This window comes from Mirounga leonina, unplaced genomic scaffold, assembly GCF_011800145.1.
Source record: "Mirounga leonina isolate KUSES-001 unplaced genomic scaffold, KU_Mleo_1.0 Mir_115, whole genome shotgun sequence".
Classification (NCBI taxonomy): domain Eukaryota; kingdom Metazoa; phylum Chordata; class Mammalia; order Carnivora; family Phocidae; genus Mirounga; species Mirounga leonina.
In genome coordinates this window covers 76,826,533-76,843,790 of record NW_023270268.1, presented here as the reverse complement: position 1 = coordinate 76,843,790, position 17,258 = coordinate 76,826,533, and the positions used below count along the sequence as shown (strand labels likewise).

The window sequence follows — 17,258 nt, the reverse complement described above, 5'->3', positions numbered from 1 at the left end:
ATGTGCTCCCAGAAAGTGGGGTCTACATTAGAGCCCACACTGTGGTCCTTCTCTCACTCCAGATCTGCACAGAAGAAATTTTACCTGAGAGTTCATCAGGCGAATGGTGGTTTTCGTGCCCACATCTTGTTGGAAACTGGCTGTGGGCGCCCCATTAAACCTCAGGACTGCGTCATGATCGTCTATAAACCATAAGGAAACAGAAAAGAGGTGATGAGCGCCAGCAACATGCAGAAAAAGAGGAAGTTCTAGAGGGAGAGAGGGCAGGAAGAAGGGGAGGGGCAAGAGAATCATACTTCTCAGTCTTTATCCCATCATGATCCCCATCAGAGGGGAAAAGGATCATATTTGTATGGGGCAACCTGGCACAGTTTGTAGACAGAGATGACCGACCGTCCGCCTGGCCACTGCAGAAGCTAACAAGGCTCATACCGGGCATCCCTGAAATCCCTTCCATGACTCCAGTGTGCCTTAACATGGCAGAGAGGTGACCAGGGCTGGTGTGCTACTTCATGTGGAATAGCTATCCCAGCCACCAAAGGAGCAACCCAAATATTCTCTTGGTATTACCAGTAGGTCATACTTCCATCCCTGTCAGAAAAAGGAAGATGCTACCATAAGCTCGGTGTCACCCACAAGTGCAAAGTCCTCATAGCACTCTGAGAAGCTTGCAGTGCTCAGCAAATCGGGGGGATGTACTATGGTTTCCAAGACAACTCCCTAAGTGTGCTATTAGGAATCTGAGGCCCAGGAAGGGTCACAAGCCTGGGTGGTGGCAGAGGTGGAAAAGGAGGTCACATTTTCTACCGAAAAAGAAAAACTCTTTGCCAGAAACAATGTCCTAAATCCAGGCAAGATCAAACAGACCATGTTTTTAAAAATCCATTCACTCCCTGGCTCTAGTTCCCTGTGACCGTAGCTGTTTCAGCAGAGTTTGGAAGACTTGGAGAAGTTTCTCTATGTGGCACTGACCAATCTTCTGGGGGGAGAGAACTAATGACTTTTAAGATCTATCTCAACCTTGAGCCAACCTCCTAGGAGCTCATCCCAACCTGACTTGATCAAGCAAGTTTGAGGATCACCACTGAAATCTGCACAAGGTTTGGAGGTCAGCCCAATTTTCTGTTGTTCTATTTCCCTCCCTGTGGGAAATTTATTTGGGGTGGCTCAATACAAGATGATCTGAAAAAAGAATACTCACAGAATTAAGGGATGAAAGCCTCCCTCTTTCTTTCATTTCTAACGTATGTTTTGAACCTCAGGAATCTAGACATACCATCTAGTCACAAAAACAACCCTGTCTCAATCCTAGGGCAAATTTCATCAAGATGGTTTGAAAATTACATGAGATGTGCAGAGTCCAAACTTTATCAGCTTACAGGGCAGGCACCCTGAACTTCAAATAGGGCAGAAGGCACACCTTTACACAACTCAGATTGCAACACGTTTGTCAGTATCAGTCACTGTCTGCAAAAGTGACCCAGCAGTAATCACACCAGAAACGCAGATCCATCAGAAACGTCACTCGGTCAGCTTCCCCATTTCACAGGTGAGCCAATTATTAGTGTGGGCATCCCAGCACCACAACATGACAAAGTCAGATGGAGTCACTGAGAAGAAAAGTCACTGAATAAAAGGACTATTTACAACGTTGTAGGTAGGATTTCAAGAAATCAACAAGGAATGGCCAATACCCCGGGGTGGGCTACAGAAGCGCCCCCTACAAGCCCCCACATCTGATGTGGCCAGAAGAGCAGGGGCCCTGAACTGAAGATGGCCACCTGTCGGGAGTGGTGGCCCTGAGGGGAACACGGCTCCTGCTAACGTCCAGCCGGCAAGAAGGGAATCAATACCCCATGTGCTCTTTCCTCCTTCCCTCTGACTTCTTGGCCTGAGGGGAGAGAGAGAGAGAGCAGGCCTCAGACAGAGAGGCTGCTTGAAAGGGGCTGAACTTTGAGCCAAGGGAAAGCAGCAGCCCGTGGGTATTCTGCAAGGAGAGAGCTGGGGGGACAGACACCCCGACTTCACTCTCCTCCTTCTCAGTTTTGGAACATCACTTCTGTTGTCCAGACCCAAATAAAAGCCAGAGGGCCAGGAAGCCCAGTTGACACAGTCCCAAATTCAATATCCGCGGGCACAGAGTCCAACAGAAAAGGGAGGAGCGTGGGTTGGGAGGCGTAATGGAGAACACCCAGCACCGGAGGCTGACGATCCATCCTTGGTATTGACCATAAGAAAAGAAAATGCTTTTGTTCACTCAACAAATCCTGATTAAGCCCCTCCTCCCCATCAAGCACAGTTCTAGGTGCCGGAGACAATGGCCGTGAACAAGAAAGACAAGGTCCTTGCTCTCAGAGATTTTGCAATCTACAGCAAGGAGGGAGCCAATAAATACAACCACCAACACTTGAGATAATGACGGACTGTGGCTGATGCTATGGCACAAATAAACTAAGCGGTGTGACAGAGATGCTGAGGGAATCTCCTCTGGAGAGAGTGATGATTCAGGACACGCCTCGGAGCTGAACGCAAAGGAGGGCAGAGCACGGGAAGGGTTCAGGGAAGTATATTCCAGCCAGAGGATGCGGCACTGTCGGGACCCCAAGGGCAATAAGGACTCAGCTGGAGACAAGTGAGGCTGGAGACAAGTGCGTGAGGGCAAGAGAAAGAAAAGACGTAGCTACAAAAGCTGGCAGGAACCAGGCCACACAGGCTGTGGAGGCCAGGTATGAAATTTGGACTTTATTCTAAGAAGAAAAAAAAAATCAGTCAAAGAAGAAAACTTTCAAACAGGCCACTAAGTTCATAAAGAAAGAGGAGAGCATCCTTGTTGGCCAAACTGTCCTTTGCTATTGAAGGCGGAAGAAGTTCTGAAATCAAATGGGCCTCCAGGAAGTCACCAGGAAAAATCCACAGCTCCCAGGAGCCCAGCAAATGAGCCTTTGCAAGGGGAAGGCTGCAGAAAACAGGGGCCACCACTTCGGTTGAACTTAGAATTAGAGGACAGGAAAAGACACAAATTAGAAAATGCAGAAATAAATGCGCCATGATATGCACAGGATACAACTGCATGCCTAGACTACTCAACAGAATCGGCTCCTTAGTGAGTTCATCAATACGCCCAAATCCACTGCCTCTGGGTATGGTAACTCTAAGTAGCTGGAAATTGTTATGAAAGAAATTTTATCACAATTTAGACCAAGCTTTTTTTATATTTTCAAAGTAGCTTAATGAATCATATAATCATATTTGGAAGGCTATATTCTGGTCCTGGTTAGGTAAACTCGATATAATATAGATCCGGGCCGGGAAATTATGGCCTGAAGGACAAATCTGGCCTGTTCTCTGTTTTTGTAAATAAAGTTTTACTGAAACATAGCCAGGCCCATTCACTTACTATGGTCTAGTTTGCTTTTGCACGAAGACAGCCGAGCTGAGGAGTTGTGAGAGACACTGTATGGCCTCAGAACCAAAAGTATTTGCTGTCTGGCCCTTCACAGGAAACGTTCGCTGACCCCTGATATAAAGAATCATACTTTCTGAGCTCCACAACCCAAGGATGTCTTCTCAGTCCTCACTCTGCACAAGAACCCCATCTGCCCCAACTCTGCCCAAACTCCACTCCCCTTGCCTTCCATCATATGGCAAACACCTGCTTCTCCCTGGGCCTTCTCACCGGCCTTCTGAATGGCTCTGCCTTCCCTGTGCTTTTCCCTGTCTCTTAAATGTACACTTTCCCTAGGCTTTCTCCTCAGCCCTCTCTCCTGGACTGCAACTGTCACCTCGGGACAAATGATTCCTCAATCTCATCTCCTCCCGCCTGACCCTTGCCTGGAATCAAATACCCAACCGCATAGATATCTACTCAGGGAAATCCACAAATACTTCAGATTCAGCACCTCCGACACACACCTGTCCTCCTCCAGAAGCATGCTCCTCCGTAATATGAGATCGCCCGCTTCCAGGCTAGAAACCCCGGCTCCCACCTGTCACTCAAGGTCATTTCTAGCTAGACACCAATTTCTGTCTCTTCTCAAATCAAACCCGTTCTTTCCACCACCATGATCACCGCTCAAACAGGCCTGGCACTTCTCACCCGGAAGTGGCAGTAATCCCTAATAATAGATTACATAGCAGTCCCCATAGACAAGGGGGTTCAGAGAAATGAGAAATCTCTCCAAAACACACATGATCCCATTACCTGCTCACTCAAATTCCTTCTAGGACTCCTGGCTTAAAGAATGAAACCCTAAGTCTCGATTGTGACTGTCAACTTTCTGTAGGAGCTGACCCCTGCCTACCTTTCTGGCCTTACTCCTCAGCCCCGTTCACCCTGCAGGGTCCCACATCCCAGCCCAACACACTCTGCACTTTTCCCCCACGCAGCCTTTGCTTCTTGCTTTTGCCTCAACTCAGAATGCGCTTCTCCTTCCCTGTAGGAGAGCAAGGAAGCAAGAATATCATGGGATTTTTTTTTAACCTGACAAGGGATTCATCACACCAGAAATTTTATTATAAAGCAACAACCACAGGCGCCAAGAGCAGAGGGGATGAGCATGTGGGCCTTGGAGTCGAAGGCCCCGGTTTTAAGTCCCAGTCCACTATTCACCAGTTGTATGATCTCTGAGACTCAACATTTAGCTCGCCAGTTCACTGGGAACAATAATCGTCCCCGTATCACAGAATTCCTGGAAGGATTCAAAGGCAAGGCGCACTAGGCTCACAGCAGGTGCTTGATAAGCATTACTCCTGTCGGTCACAATGTTTTACAAATATGCTATTGTTTGACATGAAAACTCAAGCCAATCTAAGATACCTTATGGGTACATGTATCAAAAATAATTGAAAATGGCCGTGCCCACCGCTGGCTGGCTTGAGGGACTGCTGGAGACACAGTACATTATTACAATCCCTCCAGTAAACAATTTTGCAATGGACAAAAAAGAGCCACAAAACTTATCTTACTTTGGTCTAGCCCCATGGCTGTGGATATTTCCCCTTTAGGCAGTTAAGTCATCTGCGCAAAAACCCTGTTAGCAGTACAATTTGTAAGAGCAAACAATTTAAAGCCATCCAATATGCTCAATAGTCAGCAATAAGTGGGACAAATTGCAGATATAGTGGAAAGGCCATGGGCCTGTCATGCTGCCTGATACTCCCAGGCCTTCAGCAAAGGGCCTTCCCAGTCTCTTTCCCGTTTGTATTCTAAGCTCCTGCTCCATGAGGTTGAAAGCTCCATGAATGAATACAAGAATGAATGAATTCCTTAAAACATTTGTTAGACTAAATGCCCAGGGGAATGCCCTATTGAAAGAGCAGAACACTGGAAGTCCAACATGCAATGTTCGTTACATCTCAAGAGCAAAGTCTTTCTAGGGAAATACATACTTGAAATTCTAACTGTAGTCTACAGAAAAAGTTTATTTTACTGTGTACGTAAATCACTCCAAACTTTCACGGAGTGCATCAAGATTGTAGTTCTGATTCATAGAAGTATCGGGCTCTGCTGGAAACTGTAACCCAGTTCTGGCCAGGCTGTCAGTGATGAGTTTACATGAAGAAGAGGATCCGCTAGCCCCTGGGATATTCGAAACATTACCATTATAGAGCAAAAATCAGGAAGAAAGAAAGGAATTTAGTTACATTATGGGTGAACAAAAACCAGTCACACTGAGCTTCTAGAAAACAAAGTCCAAAAGAAACCAAAAAGGCAAAAGCAAAAGTTGGGGCAGGGCCAGTTATCTTGGCAGCCTTTATTAGTGAGTGCTGCCTATTTGGGAAGGCACAGAATGTGATCTCACCACTTCTTCCTGCTCCAGAGAATCCAATTTGGGTCTCCTCTCCTGTTCTTCCTTTGAGAGCCTGTGCTTGGTTTCAGACCCTTTTTCCTGGCAGTCACAGGAAGGGAATAAAACAGGAGACGTATGACCTCACCTGCTCCAGTACCTTCCAGAGCCTGCAAGAAGAGCAAGGCTTTCTGTGCTATGCTTCCTTTAGCCTGATTGATTTCACAATAATGGAAAACACATTCTCTCAAAATAAGGGAACTAGGGAGCCCTAAGCCCAAAGTCCTAAGCTTTGTGTTGTACACATGTTTACAAACATGGACAGACCTTCCATCTTTATTAACTGTGAAGGATTTAAAAAAAAAAAAAGCAAGTTGATATATTCTGACCGGTGACTTTTATTTAGCCTTTTTTGGGTCACAGACACCTCTGAGAATAATCGACTGGAAGCTATGGACTTTTTCTCTGGCAAAATGTACAGACTGACTTACCACACACACACACACACACACAGTATGCACACCTAATCCACAGGGATTTTGCACACAGCTTTAGGGATTCGTGAACCCCCTAAAGTTGGTCCACAGTCCCCAAGTTAAGAATTCCTACTCTAATTAATGATCCTCAAACAGAAAGGCTGAAAATTATTCAGGTAGTTAAAGCCAAGAGAGACAATTAATCCTCAACTAGCCAGTAAAATTACAGAATTTCAGGACCAGAAGAGATCGGAGAAATCAGTGCTTCTATTATTTTTAGAAGTCAGTTCCAGTGTGGTGCCTATCGGTAGTGGCAGAACTCACTTTTCCAACAATATCTTCTGTAGAACAGCACTATTCTTTTTCAAAGATTTTATTTATTCATTTGAGACACAGAGATACAGAGAGAGAGAGAGCACGAGCAGGGGGAGAGGGAGAAGCAGGCTTCCCGCTGAGCAGGGAGCCCGATATGGGGCTCGATCCCAGAACCCCGGGACCACGACCCGAGCTGAAGGCAGTCGCCCAACCAACTGAGCCACCCAGGCGCCCCAGAACAGCACTATTTAAAACAGAGAAAAGCAAAGCTGTTCTCACTGATAAAGATGCCGGGAGCCTGGATGGATCCCCACCCGTTCGGCTGCCCCCGGGATACCTCTCAGTCACATGAGAAGGCTGCAAAACTCTGCGGTGGGCCCACTGTGCTAGGTCACAAGCCCTACTTGGGCTGCTCCTCTCTAGTCCCAACCACACACTCGGCCCCAGAGGAGCAGCCCTAACACCCCAGAACCCACCTATTTCTCGGCCCAGCTGGGAGGACTTCAGCGATCCGGCTGATGAGACAACAGCACATGTGCCCCATGGCCCAGCCTTGGTCCTGATGTTCTCCTTGGGCAGGAAACCCTCCCATTCAGAGGTGTTGAAGGGAAAATCTGTGGCCTCTACCATGGAGACGTTCACATGGTCCCGGAGGTGGCAGTGCAGGGCCTCTGCGCTGAACTTGACACCGGGCCCTGGCCCCTTATAGGACACTTTGTACTTGTTCATATTCAGATAATTCCTCCAGATCTTCTGCAGCCTGGGGACGAGGTTTTTGGAAGAGCTGTCCTTGTTCCACACCTGGAAGGAGACCTGAGGCTTGGCCTTGGCTGGGCCCCGGGGACTGCTGAGGGCCTGGCGGCCCCTGGGGGAATTCTGGGTGCTGCTGGAAGTCACAGCCTGTTTCTCCAGACCTCTCAACAGCTGGAATTCCTTGGTTTCCAACTTAAGGGAATCATAGTAACTCCCTTTCTTCTTCTCCTTCCACACACAGATGACTGCAAACAGGAGAAAGGCCAGCACGCAGCAGCTGAACTTTTTCTTCAGGTTGGTGTGAATCATAATGAAAGATGTGTTCAGGGCAGCCACTCTGTTCTGAGCAGAAAACAAGCCTAGAAAAGGTAGGATGAGGCAAAAAAAAACAAAAGACAAAAAACAAAAAAAAACAAAAAAACCCCGATGTGAACAAAATCTAAAAGTAGTGACAGGCAAGAGGTGGAGTGATGAGCTGGGCAATGGATTCAGAGGGAGGAGACTCACTTCCAGCCTTTGGTCTACCTCCCACCAGCCCTGCAGCCTGCAACAACTTGAAGTAAACATTCGGCCTCAGTTTGGGCTTTGAATGTAGACAGCAGTTCTCAGACACTCCCCTTTTCCTCTCCGAGCCATGAACACTTTCTGTATTCTCCTGCCATTCATTTTTACACCCTAACTCTTAGTTTTGTGTTGTCTTGGTCTAGCTCCCTGACTGCACCCTGAGCTTGGTGAGGTCAGGAACCACAGCTTACACACCACTGGACTCCTGGGGCCTTATGCTGTGTGTTCAATGAACACATGCATACTTGAAAAACTAGGAGAAAACCAGGAGGAAAAAGGAAGAGCAGGATGACTGGTCTACCTCACAAGAATCCAAACTCCCTAAAATCCCAAGGGGCCCAGCATCCTTTTAAAATTGCCAGACCTCTGTCCACAGACAGTGCCATAGACCTGTGATGCATCTCTCTAAGGGTTGTGATGTTGGACTCCTGCTTGAGAAGAAAACCAGTAGTTAGCTTACAGCATAACACCTGGCTTCACAGAGTGCCCTGCAAGAGTACTATCAAGTGGCAGGAAGCTGCCTCATCTCATGGTAAAGGAGAGGAAATCTTGGTAAGACAGCAGACACGTGACAAATTAAGGAGATAAAAACAAAGATGCATCAAGTAAGATGTTATTTCACCTAATTTCTCCATAGACCAGGGCCCCGCCACGTACAGCTCCAGCCGGCACCATGTATGTACATGATAGTCTAGTAGGAAGGGCATCCCCTGAGCTGTGCAGAGAGGCCTGACCATCACTAGCCAGGAAGGTGTTACAATCTCCGTATCTATAGATTAGCAGCCTAAGGCTCTGAGAGGTTAAGAGAAGTGCCTAGGATCACAAAGCTGAGTAAACGGTAGCACTAAAGTTCAAATCCAAGAGCACTTGATTCCATAATCCATGTCCTTTTCAGCATAAGCATTCACAGAACTGCTGAACGTTCTGGCAAATGGATTTTATTACAAAAATAGAGCCTCATAGTCCCCTTTATATCTGGGTAAAGCCCTACTTTGTTTTCTCAGAATTTATTGCATAACTGAATGGAAGATGGAAGTACTTTGAACTCAAACAATGTCTGTATCTTCTGGAAAACATTAAATTCTTTCTTAAATAACTGGGTTTATTTACCGTAGTGAGTCTAAGCAATCACCCCTGGGGTTTTGCTAACCCACTAGGGATCCATAGTTCCTTCCTATGGAGCCCAGTGCTGAGGATATCCGGGACAAGGGGTAAAAGTACTGGACTAGGTATTCACAAAACCTGGGTTTCCCCCCCATTCTTGGTGACTTTGGACAAGTTACTAAACCTGTCTCTACCTAGGTTTTCTGTAGAATAATCTCTCACTCATGGAGTTCTGGGATGACCAGCAGAAATGGTATTTGAACTAAGTCATTGCAAAGGCACAGGAAGTGTTCTGAACAGAGACCAGAGAGTAGCCCCTTTGGCTGGAGGTCATGTGGAGACAGTGCGGGACAGGGAGAGATGGCAGAGTGGAACACTGGCCATGACTCATCAACCCGAGCTCACGTCCTCATCTGAGACTCTTTAATGTAAGTGACATTGAGACCATTCCTGGAATCTATGGGCAGACCAAATCGTGCTTCTCACCACCCCGGACTTCAGGAACAGGTGGCTCTGGGGAGAATGGGCGCTTGCCTTGAGCTGCAGAAGTGTGGGAAGTGACAGAATGTACACAGAGGGAGAAAAATTCAAACGTGTGGTCGTGAAATGGGGGAGGGGGCTTTGTGGCAGGTCAGAAAACTGATCCCATGGCTATGAGAGCTAAAGAACTCAAGAAGAAGGGAATGGAGCATTTAAGAAGTGCCTACAAGATGGTAGGCTCTCTAGCTGCAATGTCGGATTTCGTATTCACTGCAACACTATGGCATAGTATTCACAGCCCCACTGGAGAAAATGAAAACACTGAGGCTTAGCAGAGTTACAGGGCTTCTCCAAGGTCAACAGGTAGTCAGTGCCAGAACCGGATTCCAACCTAGGTCTGTCTGACTCTAAAAGTTTATGGTCTTGGCACTAAAAGGCATCTGTATTAAAAGACAGTGAAAAGTCAGCATTGACCAAACAGGACTCAGAAATTAGGGGCTCTGCAGGAACAAGTCACTCAGCCAGGCAATCCCAGAAAAACCCCCTTGGCCATGGGCATGCCCCAGCCCTCACCCTCGGGCACTGTTTTCCCCTCAGGCGGCCCCTTCACAGTAACAGCCTTACGAGACCCAGAATAACCCTGTCACGTAAGCAGAGCAAATTGTATTGGCTCCATTTATAGTTGAAAAAACTGAGGTTTTATATCTATCGATTTATTACTTATTTATTTGATCTCCAAAGTTGCACGAGTGATTTGGAAGTGGTGCAGTTAAGAGTTGGGACTTAACTTTCCTTGTGTATGTGTGAATGAGACAGGAGATAAGGGGGCGGGACCCAATTCACCGTTAAGGCTCGGAAGGGGATGGTGGTCACCTTCCTGCCAGCACCTATCCTCCAAGGTTGAGGGTCCCAGAAAAGACGAGCTCCTCCAAAGAGCCCTGCACAAGAGTCCTGCCACTTTAAGACAGCCTTAGCCTTCAAGGTCATGGCCCTGGGACACTCATCTGAAAGCTCACCTTGGGGCTCCCCAGGTGTCCTGACACCACCCTCTGTTGAGGCTCCAAGTCTACTCTCTGGCTGGAGCTTCTGCTCATAGACAACAGAGAGCTCCAAGACCCTTTATCCCCTCTCCAACTTCTCTAAAGAGACAGGGACCGAGGAGGTTCCCTCTAAGCAGCCCAAACGGAAGGAAAGGAGTAGTAAATTTTTCTCCCCTAATTCTTTGGGAAAACATATCAAGCTTTGGATTTTCCAGATGTCTTAGCCTCTGGGCCTTTGCACTGCTGTCGTCTCTCCCTTGTCCACTTGCCTGGCAACCAGACAGGGTTAACTTTCTGCTTCCGGCCTCCCATGGAGCACCCACTCCCCCTTCATTTCTAATGTTTAGCAATGCTCGCTTTTCCTGCTGACCCTGCTAGAGGGGAACTCCTCCTGGCTCATGCCTGAAACCCCAGCATCCGGCACAGTCCCCGAAATAGACTGGGTTTTCAATAAAGCATTACTGAACTGATGCTACTATATCAATAAATCCTTACTACCCCCACTGGGCTTCTAGAAGAATCCAGTACCACCTACATTGTCACCTATAAAGAACAAGGCAACCCTGAAGCAACAGAAAGAAAATCTCAAAGTAAGGTTCCTGCCCTGGTTTACTCATCACTACATGCCCAGTACCAAAGGCAGGGCTTGGAACAAAGTAGGTGTTCAAAAAGGGTGGGCTGAATCACAGAATAACTTCAAATCTCACACTTACCGTTTATAGACACAGGCAAACCACCTATCCCCCACCCCCCACTGAATCAGAACTAAACAAATACGTGAAGACAATAGCGAAGCTGTAGTCAGACCTCGAGACTCTGTGACTCCTGGCCAGCACACTCTACCACCCCATTTTTTAATTAGGAATGTACCCTTTCGCTGCCCCCATAGCCCATGCCTCCAGGTGTTCCTTACCGCTTTTGGCTAATCCCCCTGGGGCTGCAGGCCCTTCATGTCCTTAGGAACCAGTGCTATTCTCCATGGGAGGAATGTTTGCTTTATTGGGTCTGGAGGCCAAGGCTCATTTTTCTCTGGATGATCAAAAAACATCTGCAAAGGCCAAAAAAACAAAAACAAAAAAAACCAAAGAGGAGGTAAGAGCTGGTTTCCAGCAGGGGCAGGGTTAAATATTAACAAGGCAGACAGGCCCCTCTGCAAGTTTCCTGGCTTCCACTACAGCTCAATCCAGGAAGCCTGGAGAGCTCAGAAAAAGAAACACAGAGACAAGAGCCCATTATAGGTGCTGTGCTCAGGGTCGTGAATAGCAGAGAAGGCATAGAAATAGCCTGATACTAGATAAGAACATGCTAGAAGGATAAAGCAGGCACCACAGACCAATCTAGGAAGAAAGGATTGTTCAGTCGCTGGTCACACAAATAGTAATTTGGGGAGAGAAGATTCAGATCATCCCTGAATATACTCTAGACGATTATTTATTATCAAAGAACACTTTATGAGATGTGAAATTTCAATCAGTATAATGCTAACTGGAAAAAAATAAGTTGCAAAAGTTGTATATAGTTGTAAATAATATTCTAATCAAATCCAAAAATTTTTTTCTTCAATGTACATGTAAAAAAGAGAAAGGACTAGAAACAAAACAAAATAAGGTAAGCCTGGATGGTAAAATAATGAATGTTTTCATGTTTTACAGTTTCTTGTGTATTCCAAAATTTCTAAAATGTATATGCATTACTCTTAGTGTTGGAAAAAAGATTATAAAAATACAATTTTAGAAAGCGTGAAAACAGAATTCTATGTTTGTCAGCTCTTCTGACGGAATGTAGAAAAATAGTAAAAGAAAACTTTGATAGAGTCACTTGCATGAAAACTCCCACTTGTCTCCAAGAAAATGCTGTAATTAAAAGGACAAAAAGAGTCCAGCTGCACAAAGGGTAAAGAGAGTCAAAGCTTCTCAAAATAAACAGGCCCTCCTCATGAATGGACAAATCACAAAATTGAAAACATAATTAACAGGCATATAAAATTATGGTGAATCTTGAGAGAAGCCCAACTAGGACAACTGGCATGTTAAGATGCCAGTTTATAGAATTTACCTGAGGCAGCAGTTTTCAAAATGATAATACTCATTACTGCCCCGGTTATAATACAATTGGTATATTTTGAGGGAGCAAGTAGAAATTAACTTAACCTTTCTAGAAAGTAACCAGGTCATAGAATTAAGAGCTTTTGACTTGCAGGAAATAAGACAATAAATAAGTGAAAGGAGAACAAGAGGACATATTTTGGTGTCTTCGCACATAAAGGACTCCTGACCTTTCACAGTTGTGGTGAGGTTTGGAAGAGGATCAGTGGGATAAAGAATGAGTTTTATAAAGCAGTATGTACATGCAAGAAGAAAAACAGTTTTCAGTTGGGAGATTTCTATTGGTGAAAATCTACGGCTAACAACTAAGGCTTCAGCAAAAGGGAAATAGTTAAACTAGGGTACGTCCACCTGATAGAAAGAATATATATATATATACACACATACACACACATATATAACAATATTAATTAATTTAAAATATATAAGGTAATAACATAATATATATAAATAATTGTGTGAATTTATGTAGCAATCGGGGGAAAAATTCTTCAAATATTAAAACAAAAAAGTGAAACAGAGAACGTTATCTGTGCATACATCATTGTGACGAAAAGTTACTCAAGTCCAAATATCTAGAAAAAATGTACATGATTGAGACCTGAAAACAGTTGAGGAACAAGCTGAGAGAGGACTTCTCATCTCTCAGTCTGACTTCCTTTATTGTGCTCCTGATGTCAGTGGAGTAATTACGGTGAAACTGTTAGGGATGATACTGAAAATACCTTGTGTGTCACCTCGATACCCGCTGTCGGGCTGGTCTCCAAGCCTGTCCTAAGAGATGCAGCCCTCACAGAGCGCAGAGAAAGCCACGGTGGCCACAGCTGGCTCCCTCCCATGACCGACCGAGGGGGAGGCCCCCGCCCGCCCAGCAGGCCTGAGGTTCAGACTGACAGGTGGGCAGGTGTGGGCGCGCCGTGGGTCTGTCTGAGGGGGCAAAAGTGAGAGGTGTCCTGGTGATCTTTGTCAAAAACTCAGGGCTCTCCTCATCTGTTCAAAGCACTAGCTCTCGGGCAGACTTCTGGGAGAGTCTGAAAATATCTCTGAGAGCCCTACCCCTTTCCCAGTCATGGATGTTACTTTTGTGGCACGAGTTTGCAATTATGCGGGCATTCATATTATTATTTGATTACCGTCTGCCTCCTCTACTAAAAATGGAAACTCCTTCCGTGGAAAGCTTGTCAGCCTTCTTCGCTACTATCTGCAGGGCCTAGAGGAGTATATGGCACGTGGCAGATAATAATTATTTGTGGAGTGAATGAAGGATCACCAGCTCTTAAGAGGTCTGTGCTTTCCTCAGGCATCACTGATGGAAAAGGTTCTTTCTTGGCCCCCTCATGAGGAACACCGCGGGCAGCCCGCTGCTCTTTAGGTGACGCCTCTTGCTTATGCTGGTTCACTGCCATCCCCCCGGTAAGTAAGCTGCCGGGGCGTGCGACTTTGGTTTGAGTTCAGTGCCCAGAGAGCAGAGGAGTGCAGCTAACGCAGATCTTCCTCCCCCTTCCAATCACATCTGCTCAGAACAACTTGCCCTCCTAGGACAGAGCAACCACTCCCTGCTCTTGATTTCTAAAAACCAACTAGCTGAAACAAAGTAGTGCAACTGTTGATGTACATCTATGGTAGGTGATAAGAGTCTTCCAGAAACAGTCACTGCTGCTCATGAGATTGCAGCCTGGTGAACTTCAACCCGCTGCAGAAGTTATAACAGAGTCCTCAATCCTCTGGGTGAGAAACTTTAGCAATCATGGCCATAACAGCTACCGTTTATTTAGCACTAGCTCTGTGCTCAGCACTGACTAGCTTCAGGGTTGAGGGTCAGAGCTCTGGGATTAGACAGATCGGGGCAAGAGTCCAAACTGTCTCTCACCAGTTACGTGACCTCCCGCAAGCTACTCAACCCTCTAAGACTCAGCTTCTTTATCTGTAAAATGGGAATAATAATAAAAGAGCTGATCTCGTAGGAGTGTTTAAATAATCAAGTAAGGTAATACACCCAAAGGGATCACAATAGGGCTTGTGACAAAAATTTTATGCATCATTTCATTTGCTTCTCACCAGGCCCTACCCTGTGTGTACCATTGCTCTCCCAAATTACAGATAGGGAAACTAAAATAGGCAAGAGGAGTGATTTTCTCAGCGTTAACTCAATTATGGCACTCCAAATGCCCTGTGCTCTTTCGTCTTTTGCTGCCCTGCAAGGAAAGTTCCTCCCGACGAAATGTTCTTTCCTACCCTGTTCACATGGGGTCACACCCACTCAGCACCCACACTGTCCCTGGCACCAGCTTAAGTGCCCCTGCGCTCTGAACACTTTCTTGACTCCACGGAGGTCGACGCGACTCCAGTGAGCCCGTTCTGGCTCTCAGGACACTATGTGACATTTATCTGCTTGCAGATGGGATATCCCACCCAGACTGACGGTTCCTTTCAGGTTTATTTCTGGCCGCTCTACATCTAGCCAGGTTCTGAGCCAGAAGAGGGACGGGCTCAGTCACGTCTGAATGACAGGATGAAGCTAGCTCTGATACCACCCTTCCCCATCCCCCGTGTCCTTCAACTGCTACACCCACACTCACTCACACACCCATCACCTTCGGTTGCTAGAATCCCCTTGGCAGCCCTGTCGCTGCAGATGTTCATTTTGTCTATTGGGTACACTGAGTGACAAGGAATTTATCATCTCCCGGGGGCACACAGAGCTATGTGAACAGCTCTGCCCCTTAGAAGGTCTTAAAATGAAGAGAAATCCCCCCCCCCCACCCCAGCCCTGTAAAAATAAATCCAGTGGGTTAAGCACTGAGACACGCAGAGCCTGTGCTCAGTGCTGAGAACTTCACATGCACCAACTCATTTCACCCTCACACAACCCCGTGCAAACCATGCTGCCTGCTACCCGCCTTGGTGAAGTCATTTCCCCTCCACCAGGACACTCTTCTTCATTCCTTGAATATCTTCGCACCTGGCTCACTATAATCCTCCCCACACTATTTCTGCCCTGCCTCTTGGGGATATCAACGTCCACATTCAGAACCATTCTAGTCCCCTGGTCTCTCAGTTCTTTGTTCTCCTCTACTCCAAAGATGGCGACTTTAGCCACTCACCCCCAACGTCATATCTCTGATCTTATCATTTTCAACAAGTAACTCCACAATCTTGATTTCAGGCACCACCACCCTCAATCCCCGCTCCTATCTTTGTAGTTTAGCCCAACTAGTATTGACCTCCAGCTATCTTCCTGTGGTTGCTCCTACCACCTTCTCACTGTCTCCCACTTCCTTCATGTCCTCACTTCCCTTCCTACCCTTCAACTCCATGGTCGGTCATTCAGTTGGCCTCTCTCATCACACAATGTTGGATAAACCCTAATCCTGGTTAAATCCAACTCTCTGTCCTCCTCTACACCTGCAAGTATGCAGCTGCATGGCTAAAGAAAATCACAAAATAATACTTATCGATTTCACTTCAAGTTCATGATCACTAACTGCAAGTAGCTCCTTCATGCTTCCTAGCAATCACATGTTACTTTTCTGGTCAATTCACCTGCCAGTTTCCTAGAGGACTATCTGACTTTCTCCCCATGGAAAGTCCCCTCATCTTCCCCTTCCCTCGATGAACTTGCTACTTATTCATACGGAAAAAGGAAGCTATCAGAATAGAATTACCACACACACAACATACCTTTGTACCACAGCTACTCATCATACTTGCATTCATGCCCAAATGACCTCTTGTTGCTAAGGATGAATTGGCTGCACCCAACACTTGGAATACCCAACATTTGTTCCACTAGGTCCTGTATACTCTTATCTACTTAAGGATATTCTTCTACAAAATCTCCCCTTTTTCTTCTGCATCATATGTAGCCCTCTTTCAAAGATCATGCTTATCAGCACACAGACATGCTATTGTTTCTCCTATCTTAAACACATACACACACACACACACACACACAACACCTCTCTTAAGGCAGCCACCACCTGACCCTGATCAGTCTTAGCATCACTAAGCGTGGGACACCTAACCAGTACGTGCCTTCTGACATGCAGTGACATGTACGTGCAGTGACATGAAGCATACAGCACCACCTCTGAAGAAGTCTCACCTGAAATGTTTAATCTGTATGTAATTAAGCCTTTACGTGTAACCCCAGTTTTTAGAAAACACAGGAGAAAGAAGAACAAGTTACAGGACACCACAGAGAAGTTATGAGACAAATCCAGAAAGCAGGGCGTTCTACAGAACAACTGATCTAGTTTCATCAACAGGTCAATGGGCAGGAAAAACAAATGGCTTGAAAGACAAAAATATCACATGCAATGTGCGGACTTTGCTTGAACCTTGATTTGAACAAAACACCACTGGGGATAAATGGGGATATTTGCATATAGATTTGGTATTATATTATACTAAGAAATCATTATTAATTTTGTTAGGTAGAACAATAAGTCTTATTTTATTATGATTACATAATCTGGTTATGTTGGTTTTTGGGTTTTTTTTTTTAAGTCCCATGCAGGTGAAGTGGTTAGAGATGAAATCTACTTTAGAACACTTTGGCCAAAACATAGATGAAGCAAATATGAAAAAATGCAATGTCATATTTAAAAAAACATGTTCAAATTAAGCTATGTA

General features: G+C 45.8%; 1 protein-coding gene across 7 annotated transcripts in view; it reads right to left on the bottom strand.

Annotated features, from left to right (window-relative positions):
- Window positions 1–17,258, bottom strand: part of ST6GAL1 (ST6 beta-galactoside alpha-2,6-sialyltransferase 1) — a 119,042-nt gene that overhangs the window by 22,006 nt on the left and 79,778 nt on the right. For 3 of the 7 annotated variants that reach the window (XM_034999792.1, XM_034999793.1, XM_034999794.1), the window contains 3 exons: window positions 11,432–11,566; window positions 7,054–7,689; window positions 85–182 (listed from right to left, as the gene is read on the bottom strand). In XM_034999792.1, the coding sequence (XP_034855683.1) occupies window positions 85–182; window positions 7,054–7,639 (684 nt within the window). In that variant the 5' untranslated portion in view covers window positions 7,640–7,689; window positions 11,432–11,566. Of the gene's footprint in view, window positions 1–84; window positions 183–7,053; window positions 9,470–11,431; window positions 11,567–17,258 lie in introns of those variants that run through there. The other 4 variants (XM_034999795.1, XM_034999796.1, XM_034999791.1 and 1 more) reach the window with 3 other exon arrangements.